A 23,844-nucleotide genomic window follows, 5' to 3' on the forward strand; every position below is an offset into this window, starting at 1 on the left:
CACCTAGTGGTCCCAGAGCTTGCTTTGATTTAGATTATGATGTCACACAGTAGTCTGATCTCTAACATGCATTTCTTGCTTGCTTGCTTGCTTGCTTGTTTTCACAATATATTTATATAGTGGCAGTGCTGCTGTTGTGACCCACCTTAGATCACGCTGCATCCTGGTAGTGGATCAACACCTACCAGCTGAAGACTAATGTGCTACATTGTAGGATAAGTCTGCTTACCCCCAGCACCTACCCTCCTGCCAACGAGGCAGGGCTGGGGGTTCAGGGTCTGATCCCTACCAGAACACACGCTTCGGCTCATGTTCCTGCCTTGAAATCCTGCTCTGCATTAGCCTGCCAAATTGGCCAATGGCAGGCTGGAGTGGAGGGCTGGGCTGTCCAGGGACGGACGAGGGAACAATCAGGCTTCCCTCAGGTCTGCTCCCGTGGGATTTAAAACTGCCCATGCCAGCCCCCAATGCCCAGCTCTTCTTCATCAGATCAAGATTGCCGGTCTTCGCTGGATCAGGTTCAGCACAAGACCAGGGAATTAGGCATTGGGTAACCTTAGCCTTGGTTGGAGGGAGCGTTGTACCCTTGCCTTCCCCTCCAGAAATAGGGTATCCTGTTAAAGGGATTCGTGGTGGAGATGTCTGTTTGCCCAGACAGGGGGCTTGGGCCTAGAGACAGTGATCCCTGCGGGGATCCCCCTATTTGATGTGAGTCATAGGTATCCCCACTGCTGGGTTGATCCTGATGTCATATTCAGTAGGCAGCCTGCAAATAAATGCTTACCCAATGCCTATGTCAAACCACTTCATCTGTAGTCAATAAAGTTGTGGCCTGATTTGATCCTATTCAACTGTGTGGTTTCCTTTATTGGTAGCTCACCTGAGCGGGGGGCGGGGAGTGCGCGGTCTGGGCCTGCAATTATTACCTTTCTTCATGTGTATGATTTCCCCTGTCCTACTTTTCTCATCTCATGTCAGCTCATGCTGCAGAGAGCTCCTATCCCAGCAAAGTCTCTGGACCCAACTTGTTGTTGTTGTTGTTTAGTCGTTTAGTCACACCCGACTCTTCATGACCCCATGGACTAGACTAGAGCACGCCAGGCACTCCCGTCTTCCACTGCCTCCCGCAGTTTGGTCAAACTCATGTTGGTAGCTTTGAGAACACTGTCCAACCAATCTTGTCCTCTGTCATCCCCTTCTCCTTGTGCCCTTGTCTTTCCCAACATCAGGGTCTTTTCCAGGGAGTCTTCTCTTCGCATGAGGTGGCCAAAGTATTGGAGCCTCAGCTTCACAATCTGTCCTTCCAGTGAGCACTCAGGGCTGATAGCTTTAACTATACGGTAGCTGATAGCTTTAACTATAGCTTTAAGTATACGGTCCTTTGTTGGCAAGGTGATGTCTCTGCTTTTTAAGATGCTGTCTAGGTTTGTCTTTGCTTTTCTCCCAAGAAGCAGGCATCTTTTAATTTCATGACTGCTGTCACCATCTGCAATGATCATGGAACCCAAGAAAGTAAAATCTCTCACTGCCTCCATTTCTTCCCCTTCTATTTGCCAGGAGGTGATGGGACCAGTGGCCATGATCTTAGTTTTTTTGATGTTGAACTTCAGACCATATTTTGCGCTCTCCTCTTTCACCCTCATTAAAAGGTTCTTTAATTCCTCCTCACTTTCTGCCATCAAGGTTGTGTCATCTGCATATCTGAGGTTGTTGATATTTCTTCTGGCAATCTTAATTCCGGCTTGGGATTCATCCAGTCCAGCCTTTCGCATGATGAATTCTGCAAATAAGTTAAATAAGCAGGGAGACAATATACAGCCTTGTCGTACTCCTTTCCCAATTTTGAACCAATCAGTTAGAAGTGACCAAAGACAACACAGCTTTGTTTCTGGATGGCTAGCTAGCAGCATGGCACTTGAAGCTGGACCACCAGCTGAGCCCATTTTTAGGAAGATCAGGACTGGCAACAGAGGCACACTCCCCAGTTACATATATCCAGACTGAATTGCTGCAACCCACTCTACATGGGGATAGTCTCTGGGAAACTTTGTCTGGTCCACATTGTGGCACTAAGGATTTTGGTGGGGGTACTACTTCAGAGCATCATGCATAGAATCATAGAATCATAGAGTTGGAAGAGACCACAAGGGCCATCCAGTCCAACCCCCTGCCAAGCAGGAAACACCATCAAAGCATTCTTGGCATATGCCTGTCAAGCCTCTGCTTAAAGACCTCCAAAAAAGGAGACTCCACCACACTCCTTGGTAGCAAATTCCACTGCCGAACAGCTCTTACTGTCAGGAAGTTCTTCCTAATGTTTAGGTGGAATCTTCTTTCTTGAAGTTTGAATCCATTGCTCCGTGTCCGCTTCTCTGGAGCAGTAGAAAACAATCTTTCTCCCTCCTCCATATGACATCCTTTCATATATTTGAACATGGCTATCATATCATGTGATGAGACACATATTTTACAATAGCTGTGCTGGCTTTTGATTAACTTCCAGGCATATCTTAATGTGATGGTTATTACATGCAAAGCCTGAAGTGGCTTGGGCCCAGGTCATGGCTTGGTGGCAAAGCATCTCCCTTGCATGCAGAACTTCCTAGGTTCACTCCCCAGCATCTCCAGGTTGCACTGCGAGAGAGAGAACCCTTTCTGAAAATCTGGAGAAGTGCAGACAATCAGTGTAGACAATAGTTAGCTAGATGGACCCATGGTTTGACTCAGTAAAAGGCAGGTTCCTGTGTTCCTATAGCTAAAGGACTGTTTCCACCCAAACAAGCCTGCCTAAGATCTGTGCATGAGTCTCTTCTTTGTGTCCCAGTGGCGGGGGTGTTGCTGGTGTGTATACAAAATATGTATGAAATGTCTATGAAAACTACAAAAAATAGTATCAATAAATCTCCAGATAGGTAACAGGGAAACAATCCAATGAAGTTAGCTGTCGTATAAATGCTAGCTGTCTGTTGTGGGGTAGGAAATGGAAGGGAGTATTGTGGAAGCAGATATACAGTAGATGGCTGGAATCCTGAGCAGAATTCTACACCACAACTTTTTGTTGCAGATCATATATGCCATCAGATATCTGAAGGCAGCCCTGTTTAGGGAAGTTTTTAATGTTTGATATTTTATCACATTATTATTATTATTATTATTATTATTATTATTATTATTATTATTATTATGGGAGCCACCCAGAGTGGCTGGGGAAACCCAGGCAGATGGGTGGGGTATAAATAATACATGATGATGATGATTTTAAAATTGCTAAGTATGTGATAGTAGTGCTTTAAATTTTTAATCCCCTGTTAAAACAGCAGGTGGCAGTACAGTTATGATTTTCAGTTGGACGCAAACTGCAAAATGCCAAGGATGAAATGAGTGGGACAGTAGCCCTGGAAGTTTGTTTCCTATTTTAAAGACGGGAATAACTCAATATATCATTTAAAATTGACTAACAAATTATTTAACTGATTCACACCTTTGTTAGATATTCTTTTAATTGCCGTATATACACACATAGAGAATCACTCTGATCCTTGCACTACACTAAGATAAGCAGGCCTAGTGGCCTGAGACAGCAGCTGAAGATGTGCATCCACATGTAGATTATTATGGGCTGGATGAGAAAGTGTATTGAAACTGACAAATTTCCATATGGGTGGAGATCACAGCTGGGGGGACCTAAACGACCAAACCAGTCATGTGTTGAGTTTATTACTAAAAAAAATTGCTTGCTAGTTCAGCTATAAAGTGGGGATGAGGCAGCTAATTTTTTAACTTCAAAAAGAGTGTATGGGGAATGGGAGCGAAACCCAGACATTTCCCTAACTTACCTCACTGTGCCCCACTGCTTGAAGTCCCCTCCCTCCCAGAAGCCAAGCTTCTGGTTCAAGTATGTGGAGGAAATGTTCTTATATGTGTATGGTTCTCTGAACTCAGAAGGTAAACCTGCGCACAGAACACATACAGATCCCCCTTGTTGGATCAGTATGTCAAGACAATGAGAAAAGTGCCATTCCCCAGTTTCACAAGACAAATTTTCCCAGACTTTGGATGAATATTGCAATTCCCCCTCCCTGCTGCCTCTCCCCGCTTCCCCTATGGCAGGATGTGCTGACACCAAATATTACAAGACACATGCACCTTCTTGTTTGATGTGGCAGCAGGACACATGACTGTTAAGGAGAGAGCCTGTTGGTTGATGAGACAGAACGTGTTAGCCTGTGGTCTTCACTGTTTTGAATGTAATACAAGAGCATGTGTTTGCCAATTTCTGTTTGATGTAGCAGACCCTCCAAGTGTCCCTATTTTCCAGGGGTATACCTGAAGCTGTTCCGGTTTCTGATTTGATCCCGGAATGTTAGGATGTCCCTATTTTCACTGGAGAAATGTTGGAGGGTATGGTAGGATGTCCCTATTTTCATTTCCGTCTGAAGGCAATCCTGCATAGGGAAGTTTAATGTTTTCTTATGTTTTTTATATATGTTGAAAGCCACCCAGGGTGGCTGGGTAACCCAGTAAGAGTGTGGGGGTTATAAATAATAAAATAATTATGGAATGGGATGTCCCTATTTTCATCAAGGATATGCTGTAGCGAAAGTGCATATGCAGGCCATTATGAACCAGCCATTGTGGCTGGGAGCAGTCCTGATGCTCCTTATAAAATGCCAAAAACCCATGTCCTTGTAGCATCTGAATGGAGTGTGTTGGTCTCCTCTCCACCATCCTTGTATGGTCAGCAGCAGGATTAATATTCTGGCCAAATTCGACCTGTACTATTGAACGCTATCCCCCTCTGCTTTCCCTGTGTGGCCCCTAAATCTGTTCTGGGTTTCCCCATAACCCTCCAGAGCAGATGTAGGAATGGAACAGGGCAGTGGTTCCCAATGGGCTAAGTACTGCAGACCCCCCCTTTTTTTGAAAAGCTGAGCCATGGAACCCCCTTCTTTTGAAAACACTGATATCGCTGTGGTGGTTTTGGTTATGTGAATGGTGCCACCATACCCTTCAACATGTTGCAATGCAAAATTGGGACGTGTGTTTTCCGGGCCATGCTCCTGCATGAGCCACATGTCCCATGCAAGAGCACAGGACCCCCCCTCCCATGGGATATCCTGGACAGCTGATGAGTATGTGCCACGTACCCCTTGGGTGGGTTACACAGACCCCCTGGGGTTTGTGGACCACCAGATGGGAACCACAGGCCTAGTGTGTGTGCAGGGGTGGGGAATCCCACAGCTAATGTTTGCACTAGTTGAAACTATTTCATTGACTACTGCTCATACATTACATTGCAGCCCAAACACTTGCCACTCTGCTTACAGGCACTGGAGTTCTACACAAATTCCAGATGGCTGCATGCATCATTCTTAACACAGCTGCTTAACAACTCTTCTGCATTATGAAACAGATGAGCAGTGACAACTGACAGCCAGTGACTTGAGGTGTGGTGACTTGTGGATTGGGTTAGATCAGGCATCCCCAAACTGCGGCCCTCCAGATGTTTTGGCCTACAACTCCCATGATCCCTAGCTAATAGGACCAGTGGTGAGGGATGATGGGAATTGTAGTCCAAAACATCTGGAGGGCCGAAGTTTGGGGATGCCTGGGTTAGATAGAACTAATCCAGCTATTTAGCCCAGGACATGACACTGATGTTCACTGAAGGGTTGACATATTTTGACATATTTTGAAGAGCAAAAAAGAGGACACATTTGCCGACTTCTACTTTTAACTATGGATCACTACTACGACTCTCATTTTACATACTCATGAAAAAGAGGCTGTGTCCTGGAAAACCTATGGCAACCCTAGCTACCTCACAGGGTTATTGTGAAACTAAAATGCCACTTTGATCTCCTTGAAGGATGGACAAGATACAAGTATAGTATATTCACTGTCTCCTCGATAATAGCAATGCCCTTTTAGCAATTGCATTTGCCTTTGAGTATGTCAAATTTTGAGCTGCAGAACTAAGCAGGCTGGAGGGCACTGTTTGTCTGCAATGTTGTCGTTTTTCCTTTGAGGGAGGAGGACAAGGAGCAGGGGAGAAAGAGACATTTTTTCTTTTCCACCAAATTATGCTCTAGTCGGTTAAACATAAAACAGAATCATGTGTATAATTGGAAACGTAATGCTCAGCTAGCAGTCGGGACAATCAATGGCTTTGTCATCTATTTACCATGAAAATGCTTCAGAAATGTAGGATGAATTAATATTCAGACTACCTTGCAGCCTGGCCAAGATTCCAGACACATACAGAAATAGGCGCATAGGCAATGGCCACATGTAAAATCCCAGAGGAAAAGCTCTTTCATGCTTAGCACCATTACACCACACACCGCTCCCCTTATAAGGCAAACAAAAGAATGGTATGTAGGCTCCCGACCACAGGCTGTAATAATGTGCAGATGCTCTGCTCTTTTCCAGCTTCAGACCACATGCATCTGCTTATTTAATTCAGTTGCAGTAACAGTTATAGCCTTCAATTAATGTTCTTAATGTTCCTAGAATGCTTTCTCCAGAATCTGCTGTGTGTGAAATACTGCCTGAATGCTTGGGTTTTTCTACCCCACATCCATCCTGGAAAAAATTCTGGGAATAAACAGGCTTACTAAATAAACAAATAAAAAAAAATCTCTGCCCTGATGTGTTCAGAGCATAACTGTCCTCTGATGAAAGCTGCCTTGCCCGCCTGGCTCATTAAAGACAATTTGCTAAGAGAAAGTAGATTGTATAAATTAGATCAGTAGAAACCTGACCAAATATGAGCTTTTAATACACTGCTAAGTCGCTGTTGCAACCATAAAGTGGGCCCGATTCAGAAAAATGCAACCAGTGCTGTGTAGCAGTGGCTGAAAACACAATCCTTTATTTTACTTTGTTGTTGTCTAGTCGTTCAGTCGTGTCCGACTTTTCGCGACCCCATGGACCACAGCACGCCAGGCACTCCTGTCTTCCACCGCCTCCCGCAGTTTGGTCAAACTCATGTTGGTGGCTTCGAGAACACTGTCCAACCATCTCGTCCTCTGTCGTCCCCTTCTCCTAGTGCCCTCAATCTTTCCCAACATCAGGGTCTTTTCCAGGGAGTCTTCTCTTCTCATGAGGTGGCCAGAGTATTGGAGCCTCAGCTTCACGATCTATTTTACTTTATTATCCCTAAAACATTTATATTGCGGAATAAATGCTCTGATGACGCAGCAGGCAAAAATGGCAAAAATAAAAACAATTTTAAACACCAGTTTAGTCCTTTTACAATGTAACAACAAAATTTTTGGAAGGCATTTTTGGAACTAGGCAAAATGACCAGCCAAAACCTCTGCAGGCGTCCTCCCATGTACATGAGGGAGCACCCTTTAAACACCCTGTCTGCAATCCAGACCAAAAACACTGTATCCAAAAATATCCACAACTAGAATTGTAGCTCTGAGGCCGGCTGGAGGACACAAGGAAAAGTGGCTGCTGCTGTGCTACCCCACACATCAGCGGTTAGGCAAGGAGCAGTGCCTTCTTAAGCATATCTGGCGCCCTGGCGCAGAGATCCCTCCAGTGCCCCCCCCCGCCCCGTTTCTCAGCACGGCTGCCGCGGGCACAGCAACGTGGCGCCCCCTGGCGGCCCGGCGCCTTGCGCCACCCAGCCTTGCCTTAGAGCCGGCCCTGGCAAGGAGGCTGAGTGAGCAGCCTAAACAAAGCCCCACTGTGCCTCCAGTCTCTTCAGGGCTTCCTCTGCCCTCACTGACGCCCTCTTTGGGCTCCAAGGACGGTCTCCTTGCAAGCCACTTGGACTCTCCAGCTCTCTCTGTACTGCAGGAGTTGAATGTATTTCATTCCTTGGTGCCGCACATATATGCGGTCATGTGCAAGTTGATTGAGCCTGTACTTAGATCTGATTCTAGCACTCTTCCTGACTGGAAGTGCTAGTAATAATGCTACTGGCTGCAGTGTGGCTGGAACTAGCTAGTCATTGGGGGAGGGGGCCTCTGTGCCCACAAAGGAGGGATGGTACAACCTGATTCGGGACATAGCGTTATCTGGACATTGGATCCAACAAAGGTGAGTCATTGAGGGTAAAGCAAGACGAAATGATTTTGATGTTACCAGTACATTGTTTCCATTCATTATATTAATAAATCTCAGTCTCCCTAGGCCACCAGCACTCCCCAAAGCAATATGGTGGGGCTACCTCCAATAATGAGAATGATGACAGTAGAACTCACTTTATGTTTATTGGCAATTTATTTTATTCAGCAGGCATGTTGTTCTTTTCATATTTATTTCTTTTTGTTATGGTTTTATACAAACATTGGTTCTCTCATACATAACGGTGTAGAAGAAAAACAACAGTCTTGCAGCGGCGCCTTAAAGACTAACGAATTTTATCATAGTATAATATTTTTCGGTGGATCAGATTGAACTCGCTTCATCAAGTGCACGGAGTGTCATTCTCCAGTTAACAGCAATGAAATGCGGAAGTGCAGCCAGTGACAATTCAATCAGCACTTAATATATACGCAAAACGACCCTTCGCAACGTCAGAAATCGGTGATGACACGGTGCACTGCTCCTACACAGAGCAGGTTCCTTCGCAGGAATTTAAAAAATCAGCTTTGCAGCTGAGTTGCCCTCACTCTTACCAGAGAGGTAAACAGCACAATCCAATATGCGTTTACTTACTCCCAGAGAAATTGCGCACAGGATCCCATCTCCGGGAGGTGAATCTAAGCGTTCGGTGAAATGGGACGTCACGGATACAGAAGGGAGGGGGCGCGGTGAACATGAAAAAACCCGACCTCCAGCTCGCAGGAGCCCGCCTGCTCCTTGTGGGCCCTTTTGCGCAAGCGCGGGAGGAAAAAGAGGCGGGCTGTCGCGTCCGCCGGCGCACGCGCACTGGACTGGGGGATAGGCCTCGCTCGCTCGCCTGACTCTGCTCCGCCGGAGGGGCGGCCGGAAAAAGGGGGGCGCGCGCGCACGGAGGGAAAGCGAGAGAGAGAGAGAAAAGAAAAGAGGCTGCTCCATGACTCCCGGCCCTGAGAGCGCGGGCGCGCGCCGCGGCCGGAGCATGAGCGGCCGCCGCCGAGTGTGAGGTGCTCGCGGGTGGGGAGGGGCCCCGGGTTCCCTCCCCGCCCCGCCGAGGGAGCCGGGAAGCGAGCGATGGTGCGGGGTGGCCGGGGGGATGGAAGCTGCGGCGCGGCTGAGGCGAGGCTGCCCTGCCGCCTCCTCCTCCCTTCCCTGCTGCTCCTGCTGTCGGCGGCGTCGGCCTCCGAGGCTCCCGGGGGGTCCGTCGAAGCGCCCCTTCCCGCCGCCCCCGCTGGGCCCGGCCTGAGCGTCTACATGAGCCAAGAGGAGGTGCGGCGCCTCATCGGTGAGTGAGGGGCGGCGGCTGCTGCTGCCTCTCCGCGTGCGCGCCTGCCTGCGAGGGGGGCGGGGGGAGGGACCCCGCGGTGTCTCCGTCCAGGCTCGGCTTCCTCCGGGAGGGGAGGGAGACCCCGAGAGGGCCGTGCAGTCGGTGGGTGGGGAGCGTCGCCGCCCGGCTCTGGCCAGGCACCCTCTTCCCCGCCGCTCCCCGGCTGGTCCTGCCTTCGTTCCTTGTACGGCCTTGCTCTGCTAAGGCTGCACAGCGACTCGCCTTGCGAGGGCTTTATGAGAGGAGGCTGGGTTTGGGTTTCGGGGTGGAAACAAAATACGTGGCTGGGGGAGGGAGGGGGGACCTAATAGCTTCAAATGTGCTTCACGGTGCAAATTCCCAAAACCGCTCTTTGCAACTGCCCGGGTGAGACGTTTACGTTTTCCACCCAAAAGCCACCCAAACCACTTCATGGTGAAGGAGGAGGGAGCGGGAGAAGCCCAGAACCAAGGCCAGCAGCAGTCTTTCCTTGGAGGGTGGGTGTGTTTTGCAAATAGTGACGGTCGCACTCAGTTCAGACTCAAGCCTTTTTACGTGCTACTTGGGTTTGTTTGTGGTACTGCTTGTACCGTGCATACACAATAAATTATTTTATGCAGCCCTGTCCTAGAAGTTCATGCTGCAAGATACTAAATCATTAAGACTTGACTGGGTAAACACTTTATCCCTTATGTTAATTTATTTATCTTGTCCTTGCATATTTAATTTTACTGTATCTAATTGCCACAGCATGACTGCTTTATGAAATTTACCAAAATATGGCAGATTTTGCCTACACTCTAAAGTGAACACTAAAATTCTTCAGTAAATGTGCTTTTGGGTGGAAGGGTCAGTGATGTCCTTCATTTTGTCACCCTAGTCCTGTACACACTTAAACCTTGTTAATGGAATATAATAAAATTGTGAAATCTCAATCTAAAATATAAGTAACATTAACAAAATTTTACGTGCCATAACACATCAATTTATTCCAATATATATTTTCAAAAAATGAATTTGAAAACCTTTGAATGGCACATTGTATATCCAGATACCTATTATTGAAGCTGTTGATTTGTACATATTCGCAGACTCTTACAAAGACATATTTTACTCAGGAGTAAGCAGTCCTGAAAATATGTCTGCAAAAGTTACTAGCTCAAAATAATTATTATTAACTCATTTGTTCATGTATACATTAATGTTCCTCCCGCTGTCTCTACTAAGTTACAAAAATTAAAATATAACTGTCTGGTTTTCTCATTGAAATGCTTACTTACCACAGGTGACTAGACAAGTGCATATTTATGAGTCTCTGGTTAACTAGATGTTGGGATGGGGAGAAATGATAATTAAAGTAAGCAATTTTCAAAACTGAAATTTGCAAATATACATAAAGATAGTTTGATGTAGGTGATTTTACTTCTGTCAAAGAAGGAAAGAGTTTTTCACATTTTGTTTATAAATTTGCTACAGTATAACACTGTTCTCTGTACAGTACAAGTCTTATTTCATAGCTTGGAAATTTATATTATTAACAACATTTAGTTTTTAGCCAGATGCTGGCTATCCAGATGCTGCCTTAAACTAGGTAATTTATCTGAGGTCACAGAGGCTTTCTATAGTTTCAGGGGGGGCTGAGAGTAGATTTTGACCAGGATGTCATGGAAGTAAAGAGTCACTTATGTGGAGGAAAGGTGCTAAGCATGATTAAATAAGAAACTGACAGAAGACGGATTCATCTTAAATTTTGTAGGATGGGTATAACTGCAGAAAGAGGGGTGTTACAATGTGTTCCTGTATGTTTGCCTAGCAGTTCTACTTGATAGGGTTGTGTATATCTCAGGCTCATCGGATTGGGACTAGGTACACACAATGTCTTGTGGGAAAGTTTTCACAGTTGTAAATGGATAAAATCCCTGGAAAAGACCCTGATGCTGGGAAAGATTGAGGGCACTAGAAGGGTACGACAGAGGACAAGATGGTTGGACAGTGTTCTCAAAACTACCAACATGAGTTTGACCAAACTGCGGGAGGCAGTGGAAGACAGGAGTGCCTGGCGTGCTCTGGTCCATGGGGTCACAAAGAGTCGGACATGACTAACCAACAACAACAACAACAAAATATTCTTCATAGAATCATAGAGTTAGAAATGACTCAAAGGATCATCTAGTCCAACCTCTTGCAATGCAGGAATATGCAGCTGTCCTACGTGGGAATTGAACTTGTGACTGTGGCATTATCAGTACCGGTACCATGCTCTGATCAATTGAGCTATCCAGTGGTGTAAATCCACTCCAGTCTTGTGTAGGTGTACACAAGGCAATTCAGAACTTCCCAGTTAGACTGATGTGGCAACTTCAAAAGTTCATAACTTCTCTCTTTTAAAGCTATCAAACAATGGTTACAGGACATTTTCTCTGGTCGGTCACTAAGATTATTACAAGATTTCCTTTACTCACATCTTCATAATCCTAGTAACATAATTATCTTCACTTTTTCAAACTTGTCTATGGAACAAGGATGACGGAAATCATTACAAAGCCAGAACCTTTAAGATTCTAAAAATAGCTTGGGGGGTCCAGGCATGTCAGTAGTACTTCTGCCTGTACATCGCCAGTTGTCTGGTCCTGCTGCATATCTATGCTATTTACTTCAGCTGTAACTGTGCTTTCCTGTGGACTTGTGCAGATAATATTATATCACAGAGAAATTACAAAACAAAAAGTGAAAAAGCCTGTTTTCTTTATAATTCTTGCTATAATTGTCGTAGCATCTCTTCACCTAACATTTTCAATGCCATCCTATCTCTTACTGCACAGATGGTATTGAGGAGTCTTCTGGTAATAATGTACTGTAAAGTTTTAATTAAAGATAGGTACTGTATCTAATGATTTATGCACAGATACTGAAAGTTGTTTCTGGAGTACTCGAAATTTCCCTTTCAGCAGCTTTCATTACTGAATACCCAAACAGCTTATAAAATGCGCTTTTCAAAAGCATTTTGGGGGGCAAAAGCTGGGAGGGAAACTCAGAAAAGCTCTAGCATATATTCACATCTCTATCACTGCCTGATAAATTGTATCCAAATGCCCACTCAACTGAGCTGTTTCTACCTGATTTTCAGCTATTCTCTTAACCCATGGCAGTCACCTGCGCACCACATTCCTACCTCTCCTGTGGAAAGGCATTTCAGGGTGCTGCAGTTGTTGAGAGACTAATTTATTGAATTGGTGTGTGAGGGAACAGAATATTTGTTGGTGTACGGTAGCACCAAACAATGGTTTAGCATTCTAACGTGTGAAGAGAGCCAGTGCTTGTTAGGTGTCTTATTTTCCATTAAGTTTGAGCTTCTGAATTTGAGCTACAGTGGTACCTCATGTTGTGAACGGGATCTGTTCTGGCGGCCCGTTTGCAACATGAAGCGCCACATCTCTACACGCACATGATGCAATGTGGCGCTTCTGCACATGCGTGCAGGTCATGGATGCACCAAACCCAGAAGTAACCCGTTCCAGGACTTCCGGGTTCGGCGCATCCGTAACCTGAAAAGACGCAACCCGCAACAGATGTATCCTGAGGTATGACTGTACTTACGTACTATCTATATTTACTGTTCTATTTTGATCTGGTATTTAGATATGGCTGTTAATTTGAATTAAGACACAGCTTTTAGTGTATAAGGCCGAGGTGTGTTAAAATCTTTTGAATACTGTACATACTTAACCTTTTTAGATTTCTTGCATGCCACCATCTCATCAGTTGTATGGTCCTTGAATATATCTGCCTGGAGTTGTGTGATATATTGCAGAACAATTATTTCTTAGCTGAAAACCGTCCTTTAACATAGTGCTCAGGGAGAAAAGATGACTACACAGTAACAATTACTGAAGGGAAAACAACCTCGAGGAAGGAGCTTACTTTGTTAAGTTGGCTGTCTGTATCTGCTTTGAGGATGCTCCAGCTTATTAAATATCTAAGTCTGAGGTGGTAGAGACAGATGCTAGAATGGCTGAATATGTTTTCCAGTTGTGCATGTACAGCTGATACAGATGTGTTTCACGGTTCCCATTGCTCTTGATGAGGCAGCCTATAACCATCTGGGATCACGAGGCAGAGTGGAACTCAAGCTTAGATAAAGATCATTTTGTGCAGATTAGAGTGCCTGGATAAATTCCAGAGGCCAAATTGTTAGGGCATGAAGAAAATTAATGCTGGCCAGAGCTTCATTCTGATGCCCACAAATTTGAAATATGCTTACCAACTCTAGATGTAAAAGTATGTTGATGTAGCAAAATGAATCTTTGGCAGTATTTGTTGTCATAGGATGAGCAGTGACATACCAGGACCTGAAATAACTAGATCTTTATTGCATGTTTGCTCTGAATATTCATGCCTAAAGATTTGAAAGGATGAATGTTTACTATATTTCTAAACACTCAGTAGTCTAATAAAACATATCATTTTACTAATTCTGTGCTGATGGTTTATTACACTGTCGTGATTTCTCTCCCCCTTCGTGGTTCATAAATTTTAGTGCAGTATGCTGTTTTTGAGTATGTTTTAGATAATGTGGACAATTGCTTTTAGAGTTGGTGCCAAACTTCAGAATTCTCAGACACAGTTATTGGATTTTAAAGTCAGGACTCCAGAAGGGACTCTTAAGTGATTAAGGCCTTCTCCGAGGCTCCACAGCCTTTTGTGTGCTCAGTTACTCTATGTAATGGTGCCTTCAGGATGCAGTGTCTAGTGTGTATTTTCAGTAAGTAGTTCATAAACTTCTGGACCTGTGAACGACACTGTAGGGGTGGGAATCTACTCCTGGAGGACTGTAGTAGATGCAGAGGTCTCTAGGTCCCTTTGCATTCTTGGTGACCTTGTTCAACCCACTAAAGTGCCTAGAGTAGCATTCCCCAACCTGGTGCCATCTAATCTTTTGGACTACAGTTCTCATCATTCCTGACCATGCTTTATGGGGCTGATGGGAGTTGGAGACCAGTACAGATGGAGGGCACTAGGTTGGAGAAGCCTTGTATTGAGTCGGATTAGTAATTACCGAAATTTGAAAAATAACTGATGGATTATGAGAATGTCCAGTGGTTGTCTTTGTAATTAATAATGGATTTTAAAATTTGAAACTAATTTATTATGCTTTGCCTTCAGATAGATGGTGTCAATTCTAGCTATATTGCCCAGCAAAAGCTAGCATGATGCTTTTTGCACAGCGGTGTCCTTGAGGTTCACTTGATTCCCATAAAGCCTCTAAGCTAGGGGTTCCCAAACTAAGGCCCAGGGGCCGGATGCGGCCCAATTGCCTTCTAAATCCGGCCCGCGGATGGTCCAGGAATCAGCATGTTTTTACATGAGTAGACTGTGTCATTTTATTTAAAATGCATCTCTGGGTTATTTGTGGGGGCTGCCTGGTGTTTTTACATGAGTAGAATGTGTCCTTTTATTTAAAATGCATCTCTGGGTTATTTGTGGGGCATAGGAATTTGTTCATATTTTTTTTCAAAATATAGTCCGGCCCCCCACAAGGTCTGAGGGACAGTGGACCGGCCCCCTGCTGAAAAAGTTTGCTGACCCCTGCTCTAAGGCTACCCCCCTCCCTGCTCCCTTTTTCTCTCTTGAAAAAGTACATAGAGCTGAAGAAGGAAGTTGTAAGAGGTGCACTTTCTCACTTCCTCTTTCAGCTCTGCGTTTTTCATGGTTCCGATTAATTCTACTTGACTTTTATCCGGATTGCTTGAAAAGTGAAGTACATGCCTATAGGCAATGTAACTTAGATGTGCAAAAGAAGAGCAAAGATAGGAGCAGCATAATATAAGACAATTTGATATCAGCTTGCCTGTTTTTAAAAGATGCAAAAAGCAACATGAAATTAGTCAGAGTTATCTAGTTCTTAGATGCAGGATCTCTTCCTTAGCTTCCTTTAATTAGCTATGAAATGCTGTGTACACACCATACATTCAAACTTTATAATCATACACACATTCAAACCATACATTCAAACTTTATAATCTCCCCCCCCAAAAAAAAGGAATCCTGGGAACTGTAGTGAAGGGGGCTGAGAATTGCAACTGTCTTCAAGGTAAACTACAGTTCCCAAATTTCTTTGGAGATGAGAAATCCGCTTTAAATGTATGGCTCACAGCCTATATGATATAGAATCATTTAGCATGATTTGTTGCAGTAGACACAATTAACAACCCTGCCCTAATACCTCATACCTCATAGTAAACAAATTTATTCAGTCATGAATTGCATTGTAGTGAATTGAATTGCATTGTAGTGAATGGGAAGAGAAACAAGACATTCTGAAGGGTCCCTTTGGCACTACTGTGGCAACTGAAGGCACACATTTTAGCTACATTAGGATTTTTGTTCCTATGTTTTTTGTGTTCAATAGTATCCATGAGAATTTACATTTGTTGTGTTTCTTCTTAGTTTGTTCCAGAAGTTCTCAAATCTCTTGTTACATTTGTGTCTCAACTATTAAACTTAGTGAAGCTCAAACAAAATCAGTTGGTTGGGAGCAGCATAAATTTTAATGATGATGTAAGCCCCAAGGAAACAAAATTGAGAAATCTGCTGGCCTGGCACAGCATCAAGTGAGAGAGGAAAGGGACATATTTTTGCAGTTTCCACCTTCTCATACCATAAGATGCACATATGGACCGGATTGCAAAATAGAAGTTGGAAATATCTTCTGCTCCATGAGACTGAATAGAATTGTGAACGGTAGGATCATGCCAGTTCCTGCAGGTCATTCAGTGGATATTATGCATGGTTGTTGGTAAGATGTGAATTGAAGCAGAATATGTAAGTCAAAGGAAGGTGATTAATATAATAAATGTGATTTTGTGCACATTTGGTTAAGAGGAAAACTACGGTAGTATTGCATGCTTCCAAGTCCACATACAAAGGCTTTCTTACAAAAGTCCCATCTGAATGATTATGGATGATAGCTTAAATTTCTGATAAAGCATTCCTAACTTTTAAAAAGCTACCCACTTGCTAAAAAGAAAGGAAAACTGGCACATAGAAATTGTTTTAATTTACAGGAGACCCAAGGAACATAAGCTATAAAGATGAAGATAATACTAGAATTGCTTCTAGTAATTCAAACTCTGTTGAGCGTTCAGAAAATGAAACCCACCTATTGTTTGTCTGTCTTGCTCCTCAAGGGGGGAGTTCTCACAAGAGCCCCTCTTAAATCAACAAAAATCACTTTCCCATGCTAATTGAGGAGAGCTTTTTGTATTTTCTAAAACTGCAAAGATTTAAAGCTCTTTTATGCAACAGCCCCTTGAAAAAGCCCCGGTTTTGTTAAGACTTCTAGAGTGACATGATCCAGTATTGTAATGAATACAAGGGTTCCTCAGCATCCTTCATTCTAAGAATGAAATCCCTGCCTCTCCTTGTCTGCTTCATAATGTGTTATGTTAAAATCTTTAAAATCTTTAAAGAATGACCTTGAATTTCTGTGGTATGGCATAAGCCTACCTTCTTGTTCTAGGCTTGATTTAATTTATTCTCTCTGGTTTATGTCCAAGTGTGGAGCACAAAGATATATGTTAATGTGATTTAGGGTTTGCCTGTGCAAAACAGTGTTTCCTCTTAAAATCTAAAGCAAAAAAAACAGGCCTTGTCATGTGGTTTGCTTTAAGTTACTGTAGGTAAGATCCAGTAACAAGAAACTAGATCCTTGAGCCTTAAGCTTTCTATATATGAGCTCGCTTAATGGGGTCTGCAAGTCAGAAGAGTTTTAAAGTAGATTTGTTTAGTTGATCCCAGAAAAGTTTTTCTTTATGGCAGTTGAATAAGTTATTCAATTATTATTCTGTTGTTTTGTCTGCAATTGGAGAGTCTGTGTACACGTTTCCTTGGACATTCATAACTTTTTGTAGTGTTCCTTATCTCCTTCCATACTTTTTCCATACTAAACATGATTTAGCCCATAGTTAGATATTTCATAGCAGCTTTTTAAAACAACAACCAAACATTGACACACACCCCTTAGCCTCATCAGAACTGTGGGGAAGAGGGATGCTTTAGTCCTTTGCTCCTGCCGTGGTCCTGATTGGAATTGATGTGGGATTGGAGGAGACTGCACCAGCTATACACAATAGGAGGAAAGTTTCTGTTGATGCTAAGGACTAATGAATCTATTCTACCTGAGATTTTATCAATTCCAAAGCTTGGTTTGCATGCTGTATTAATTCATAGTTTATAATAAAGGTTTATTCTAGGCTTATTGCTCAGAGTTGGTTTCATGAAAACAAACCACAAGCCCATGCGCCCATGCCACAACAAGCCAGGCTCTGGCTTGTTTTCTCCCCCATGAACGAGTAGAGAAGTTGTGTGTGTGTGTGTGTATGAGAGAGAGAGAGAGAGAGAGAGAGAGAGAGAGAGAGAGAGAGAAACTAGTTGATTTTAAACATTTATTTAAATGTTGAAGGTGAATTGGGTTAAATTGGCTTAACTGGCACTAAATGTTAGTTTTCTTCTTGTTTACTAAATTGTCTGTGGCTGTAGCTTAGCTTTTAACTTCATTTCCACCACCCCCCTTGTTTTAAACATGTTTTAGGTATTGATGCAGAACTTTATTATGTGAGAAATGACCTTATCAATCACTACGCTCTGTCCTTTAATCTGCTGGTACCAAGTGAGACAAACAGCCTCCATTTCAGTTGGCATTCCAAGGCTAAGGTAAGCACCAACTATTATTTTATGTGGATGAATTAGGCAACAGTATTCATTGTGTGGCATTGGAGGGCTTAACCAGGGTGGGTAACCTAAGACTGAAGCTACATGTGTAAGGGGTGCTACAGCTGGTATAACACACTGTAGCAGTTGTGGGTGGGTTTTGAGATCCTTTGCTGCCTGGAGCAGTTTCATGGATTCCATCCACCCCATCTTCAACTCCACGCATGGAGCTGGGGGAAGGAAGCAGAAGTCCATGAACTTAGGCAGAATGTGCAGCATGTGTCCATGATCAACAGCCCATTCTTAAATATTGTCCATTTGGAAGTAAACTCCATTGCACCCAGTGTACACTAACCAAGGAGAAAGTATCACTGAACACGGTGGGATTTATTTCTTACTAGACATGCATTAGGATTGCGCTTAAAAAGTATAGTATGTGAGAAAGCTTTTCTCTTCATCTCATAGGCTTGATTCAAATCACTTGTCCTAAACACAGTTTGGTTTTCATGAATGAGCTTTAGGCTTGTGTGCTGCTTCATCTTTAAATACACAAGAGTCCCCCCTCCCTGTTTCTCAGTAGCCATAGTTTGCCCAATTCAGATATCTGTAAACCATAATTTTGCCTCAGGTTCAGGATTGGAAACCATACAACATGTATTAAATTGTATCAGTGCACACATGAGTCAGAAAAGTTTTTTGACATTTAAAAGGATAGCTGGCTTTGGTTTGAATATTTAAATATAATTCAAACAGTGATATTTTGGCATCCAGCTTATTAAAGCTGAAATATTAACTGTTCTGGCTGTGTCGAAAACTAGGTCTTTGGGTAGATCTGTGGGTGAATGGAAATGTGTTTTTCTGGCAGAAAGTGATTCCTGCCTGTCACTTTGTATTGGTCCATCTCCACATCTTGGTATGGTTTAGTATCCCTTCTGCTTACAGATCACCTTTTCTGGTTTTGATCCAGATTCTACCTCCCCCCCCCCCCCCTTAATAATTGGTTGGTTGAGATGCACGTAGATTAAGGGAATGTCTGATTTCATCCTCTGAATTTACCTTGTTCATTTTTGTTGGACACTTAGCAGCACGCTTCTGATAATTTGGTTCTTAATTTATCTCAAGTAGAAATCAGTGCAAATACATACCCTTTTATTGAGCATATTTTCTTTTTGGCTTGTTCTGCATATCATTACAGATTGAATATAAACTGGGATTTCAAGTTGATAATCTATTGGCTATGGATATGCCACAAGCAAATATTTCTGAACAAGGAGAAGTCCCTCGTACTTTATCAGGTAAGTAGTCCTTTATTACACAAACTGTAATGCTATGTGCTAATGGGGATACCTTCACCGCCATGATTCATGTGTTGGTAACCTCACGGTTGAACTACTGTAATGTGCTTCATGTGGTTTTTGCTTTGGGATTGATCTGCACACTGCAGCTGGTGCAGAGCACTGTGACCCAGTTGTGGAGTGAAGTACCTGGATGTGCAGATATTACTCACATGCTGAGGGAATTACCCTGGCTGCCAGTTAGCTACTAGGGTGTGCTCAAGGTCTGCTATTAGCATATGATCCTTGGAAGAAGGAATGTAAAGTCTGTAATAAAATTAATATAAATCCCTGGACAACTCAGTTCCAGGTTTACTTGCTGAACTGCCTGCCCATGTATAGAACTGTAAGATCACTTAGATTGTGTGGGGAAATTTTACTTGTGGCATAAAACCCTACAGAATATCACAAGGCGGTGACCCCAAATTGGACATTTCCTCCACCCATTGCACATGCACCGTGGAATGCCCTTCCTTCTGAAATAAAGTGGAGCCTCCAGATACAAACATAATTCGTTCCGGGGTTCCGTACATAACCCGAAAAGTCCACATCTAGAGGTGCTGATTCTACGTGTGGCACTATAGAGCGTTCTGCGCATGTGCGCGCAGCAAAACCTAGTAGTATACACTTCCAGGTTTGCCACGTTTGCAATCTGAAAGTTACATTATCCGAAGGTAACGTAACCCGAGGGTCCACTGTATGTGAAACACCATCCCATCAGTTTTATCAGATGTGTTGTAAAGACGTACATCAGGCTTTCCCTGACTTCTAAAACTGGACCCTGTTTTTTTCAAGATTTCTCATCTGTTTTCAAGTCTGTACTTTTGAGATTTGCTTAGAGATTTTAAGTATTAAGCTGTTTGGATAAAAATAAAAATAAGCTTTTAGTGGGTCTGCTTTGAGTGTGTTACTTGAAACCCTATATAAGCCATTATCAAGTTTCAAATCTTGGTTTCTTAATCTTTGAAAAGAATTCAGTGTTTTATGTGGATAGGTAAGTTGTTGTCCATGTGCCAATTCTGTAATTCCTAGTTTTATGTTTATAAAGTCGATGTGTTATACATGTGTGTTGGAGGAGTGGCATTTACATATTCATATACTGACGGTGGTCTGTATATCACTATTTTGTACAATAAAATTAATTTGAAAAGAAGGGATTAGAGAAAAGGATGATTTGAATATAAGCCATAGTTTGTTTAGCAGAAGTGTGGTTTGTCTAAATTCAAGCCAAATTCATGGAAAATACAACTCTCAATTTCTTCTAATTCTGCTGCTTATATACTGTCTCCAATATCAGTGTTAGTGGCATCAGCTGAATACCAGCCACTGGCAAGCAAGAGTGAGTGAAGGCGGTTGCACTCATGTCCTGCTTGTGGCCTCTCACAGGCATCTGGTTAGCCGCTGGGGGAACCAGGATATCAGATTAGAAAGGACTTTGGTCTCATTTGCAGGGTTATTCTTAATGTTCATAAGGAACATGAAAAGAGGAATCAAGAAATCATGCCAGTTTTTTAAAAATAGTTTAGCATTTTTGGCTAAAGGTATAAATGCCTTTTAAAAATTTTTTTTAAAAAAAACAAGCTGTAACAAAGGAATTAAAAATGCTCAGGAGTTAAGGCAGTTTTGCACTGCTGATTTAAAATGTGTGGTTTTTCATTTTATCTTTTAAAAACATGTATCTATGTGGCTTTTCTATTTACAGTGTTTCGGGTGGAACTCTCTTGTACAGGCAGATTAGACTCTGATGTTACGGTACTAATGCAGCTCAACATGACAGTTAATGCTTCCAAAAATATCACAGTCTTAAATTTCAAACGAAGGAAAATGTGCTACAAAAGTAAGACATTTTTATTCATTGTTCATATTAAAGAGATAATACAGCTTTGTAATTTTTTTTCAATTGCATTGCACATAGCTAGAGTCCCTCCATCACCACCCTTTTCCTCCTCTTTCTCTTCCCACCCAACCCCAGAGAAAGCAAGTGTGTAGGAGCTGCCACCAGTGTTGGGAGCTGTAATTTGCCTAGTTGGAAGCAGACTTTTCAGATCTGTTTGGATTGGTTTTGAGAGTATTGGACAGACCTGTTTGAGCAGTGTGAGATGAGGGCTGTTGGGGTCAGTGGTGTACTGGAGCAGAGGATGTGTCAAAAATAGCTTCCAATAAATGTGGACAAAAGAATTTCTACAAAGCTGAAGGAAAGTGCAGATGAAAGAAAATATAATACCCAATAACTGCAGTGAAGACTGTAATTGTCTCTAAATGGCATACTCTATAACAGTGTTTCTCAACCTTTTTTGGGCCACGGCACACTTGTTCTATAAAAAAAATCCCGCGGCACACCAACTCTGTGCCGCCCTATATTTAGTTTAGTTTGGAGGGGAGACGTAAAGCATGCCACTGAAGAACTGCTGCGCGGTAGCCAGGCGGACCCACCAGGCGCTCTCACCTGGGTTGGGGGGTGGCGAGGGGCCCTCTCCTCCCTATCTTTCCCTTTTTCCCTCACCTGGGGGGGGCCTCCCTCCTTTTCCTCTTCTCCTGGGGCGGCTGGGGTGGCGACGGCTGCGGTGACGAGGCAGGGCCGTCACGTGGTGGGAGGTCCCGGGCTTCGGAGCTCTTCCCGGCCGCAGGCGGGCTCGCTGGGGGGCTTTAGCGGCTCCCCGCTTGATCCGCCGGGCGATTCCGACACCCACGCGGCTGCCGCGGAGCCCAGGGGTCCGTTGATCCTCCAGCCGGGCGCTTTCGGTGTTGCTCCGGTGGGGTCGCGGGGGGAGCCTCCAGCGGCTCCCCGGTCGATCCGCCGGGCTCACTTGGCGCCCGCGTACCGGCGGTCCGGAGGCTAGGCTGGCAGCACGGGCACGCTGGTCGCTCTCAGGAGCTTCGCGCTGCCGTGCCGCGCGCCATCTTGCCTCACCGGAAGTCCGTCAGCAATGCAAAGTGCCCTTTTCCTCGCCGCACGTCGCGGCACACAAGCCGGTGTCTCGCGGCACACTACTGTGCCGCGGAACACCGGTTGAGAAACGCTGCTCTATAAAACACGGGAGTTTTGCTGCAAACTTAGTAATATTGGCCTATTAAAGAGTTGAAAGAAAAGCGCAAACTTTTGAAAAGGCTTGGCTACTGTTTATTGATTTTTGAAAACATTGATAAATGCTCAATACTAACGTAACTGATTTAATATATTATGAAGTTCCAATATTTTCTTCTTCAACTGCAACTTGTATACTATTTTTGTTGAATTTTAAAGGAACGTTTTTGTATATTGTGATACGATGTTTAAACTTGTTGGCTTATTGTATGTTTGTAAAGATGTTGGCAACATTATTTATTTAAACCTTTTTTATCCTGTTCTTCATTGCAAAAAGCAATTCCATATTCATAAAACAGCATAAAAACAAACATGAAATGGCATAAAACAAGGCAATTCCAAACCGATGCATTCTGACAATACATTTCCGCAGAGGTCTGGGCAAATAACCAAGGCCGCGGGTCAAGCTTCCAACAATGTGTGTGCCAGTTGTATTTCAGAGGGAAGGTAATTCCAAAGCTGAGATGCCACTACCAAGAAGGCTCTCCTTGCTGCACTTCCAGCCAAACCTCAGTAAATTTACCAAGCCCAGACAATCTTGGTACAGGGTCTGGCCTTTAAGGGGAGCAGGTGATTTTAGGACTTTGCTTACCAGTACTAAAACTGCAAGAAGATCAAGCCTATCCATTCTTAAGGAAATCACCCCTGGGGGCTCACTGGAAGGACAGATCCTGAAGCTGAGGCTCCAATACTTTGGCCACCTCATAAGAAGAGAAGACTCCCTGGAAAAGACCCTGATGTTGGGAAAGACAAGGGCACAAGGAGAAGGGGACGACAGAGGACGAGATGGTGGACGACAGAGGACGAGATGGTTGGACAGTGTTCTCAAAGCAACCAACATGAGTTTGACCAAACTGCGGGAGGCAGTGGAAGACGGGAGTGCCTGGCGTGCTCTAGTCCATGGGGTCATGAAGAGTCGGGCATGACTACTAAACGACTAAACAACAACAACAACTAAAACTTTGCAGCAGTATCTCAATAAAAGGGATATTGTTAACCAGAAAGGATCATTACTAACATTGGGAATGCAGGAAATCAATATTTAAACCAAGACGCATGACTGGAAACAGAAGCTACCTATAACCAATATGCTTTAGACCTCTAGAAAGGTGGAGACCTAGAGAAGGGTTAACATTTACATGTCCTGAGAAAGTTTGGGTTGCAGGGTGGATCTGAAATACAGTAAATAAATTTCTTCTCGATAGCATCTACTCATGGGCATGAATAGTTGCAATGATTACAGGAAAGCTTGAAAGTTAAATATTGTGTTCCCATGAAACACAAAGAATGCAATACAAATGTATCCATGTGCTAAATCTACCCCCATTCCC

At 43.6% G+C, this 23,844-nt stretch overlaps 1 protein-coding gene across 2 annotated transcripts in view; it reads left to right on the forward strand.

The window, feature by feature from the left end:
• The first annotated feature begins 8,860 nt into the window (after window positions 1–8,860).
• RYK (receptor like tyrosine kinase) overlaps window positions 8,861–23,844 on the forward strand; it is a 30,575-nt gene continuing 15,591 nt past the window's right edge. The window contains exons 1-4 of one of the 2 annotated variants that reach the window (XM_035133136.3): window positions 8,861–9,364; window positions 17,976–18,097; window positions 19,290–19,389; window positions 21,131–21,265. In XM_035133136.3, coding sequence (XP_034989027.1) covers window positions 9,154–9,364; window positions 17,976–18,097; window positions 19,290–19,389; window positions 21,131–21,265 — 568 coding nt within the window. In that variant the 5' untranslated portion in view covers window positions 8,861–9,153. The remainder of the gene's footprint in view (window positions 9,365–17,975; window positions 18,098–19,289; window positions 19,390–21,130; window positions 21,266–23,844) is intronic. The other variant, XM_088670749.1, reaches the window with a different exon arrangement.

Source organism: Zootoca vivipara, chromosome 5 (assembly GCF_965207765.1).
Source record: "Zootoca vivipara chromosome 5, rZooViv2.hap1.1, whole genome shotgun sequence".
NCBI lineage: Eukaryota > Metazoa > Chordata > Lepidosauria > Squamata > Lacertidae > Zootoca > Zootoca vivipara.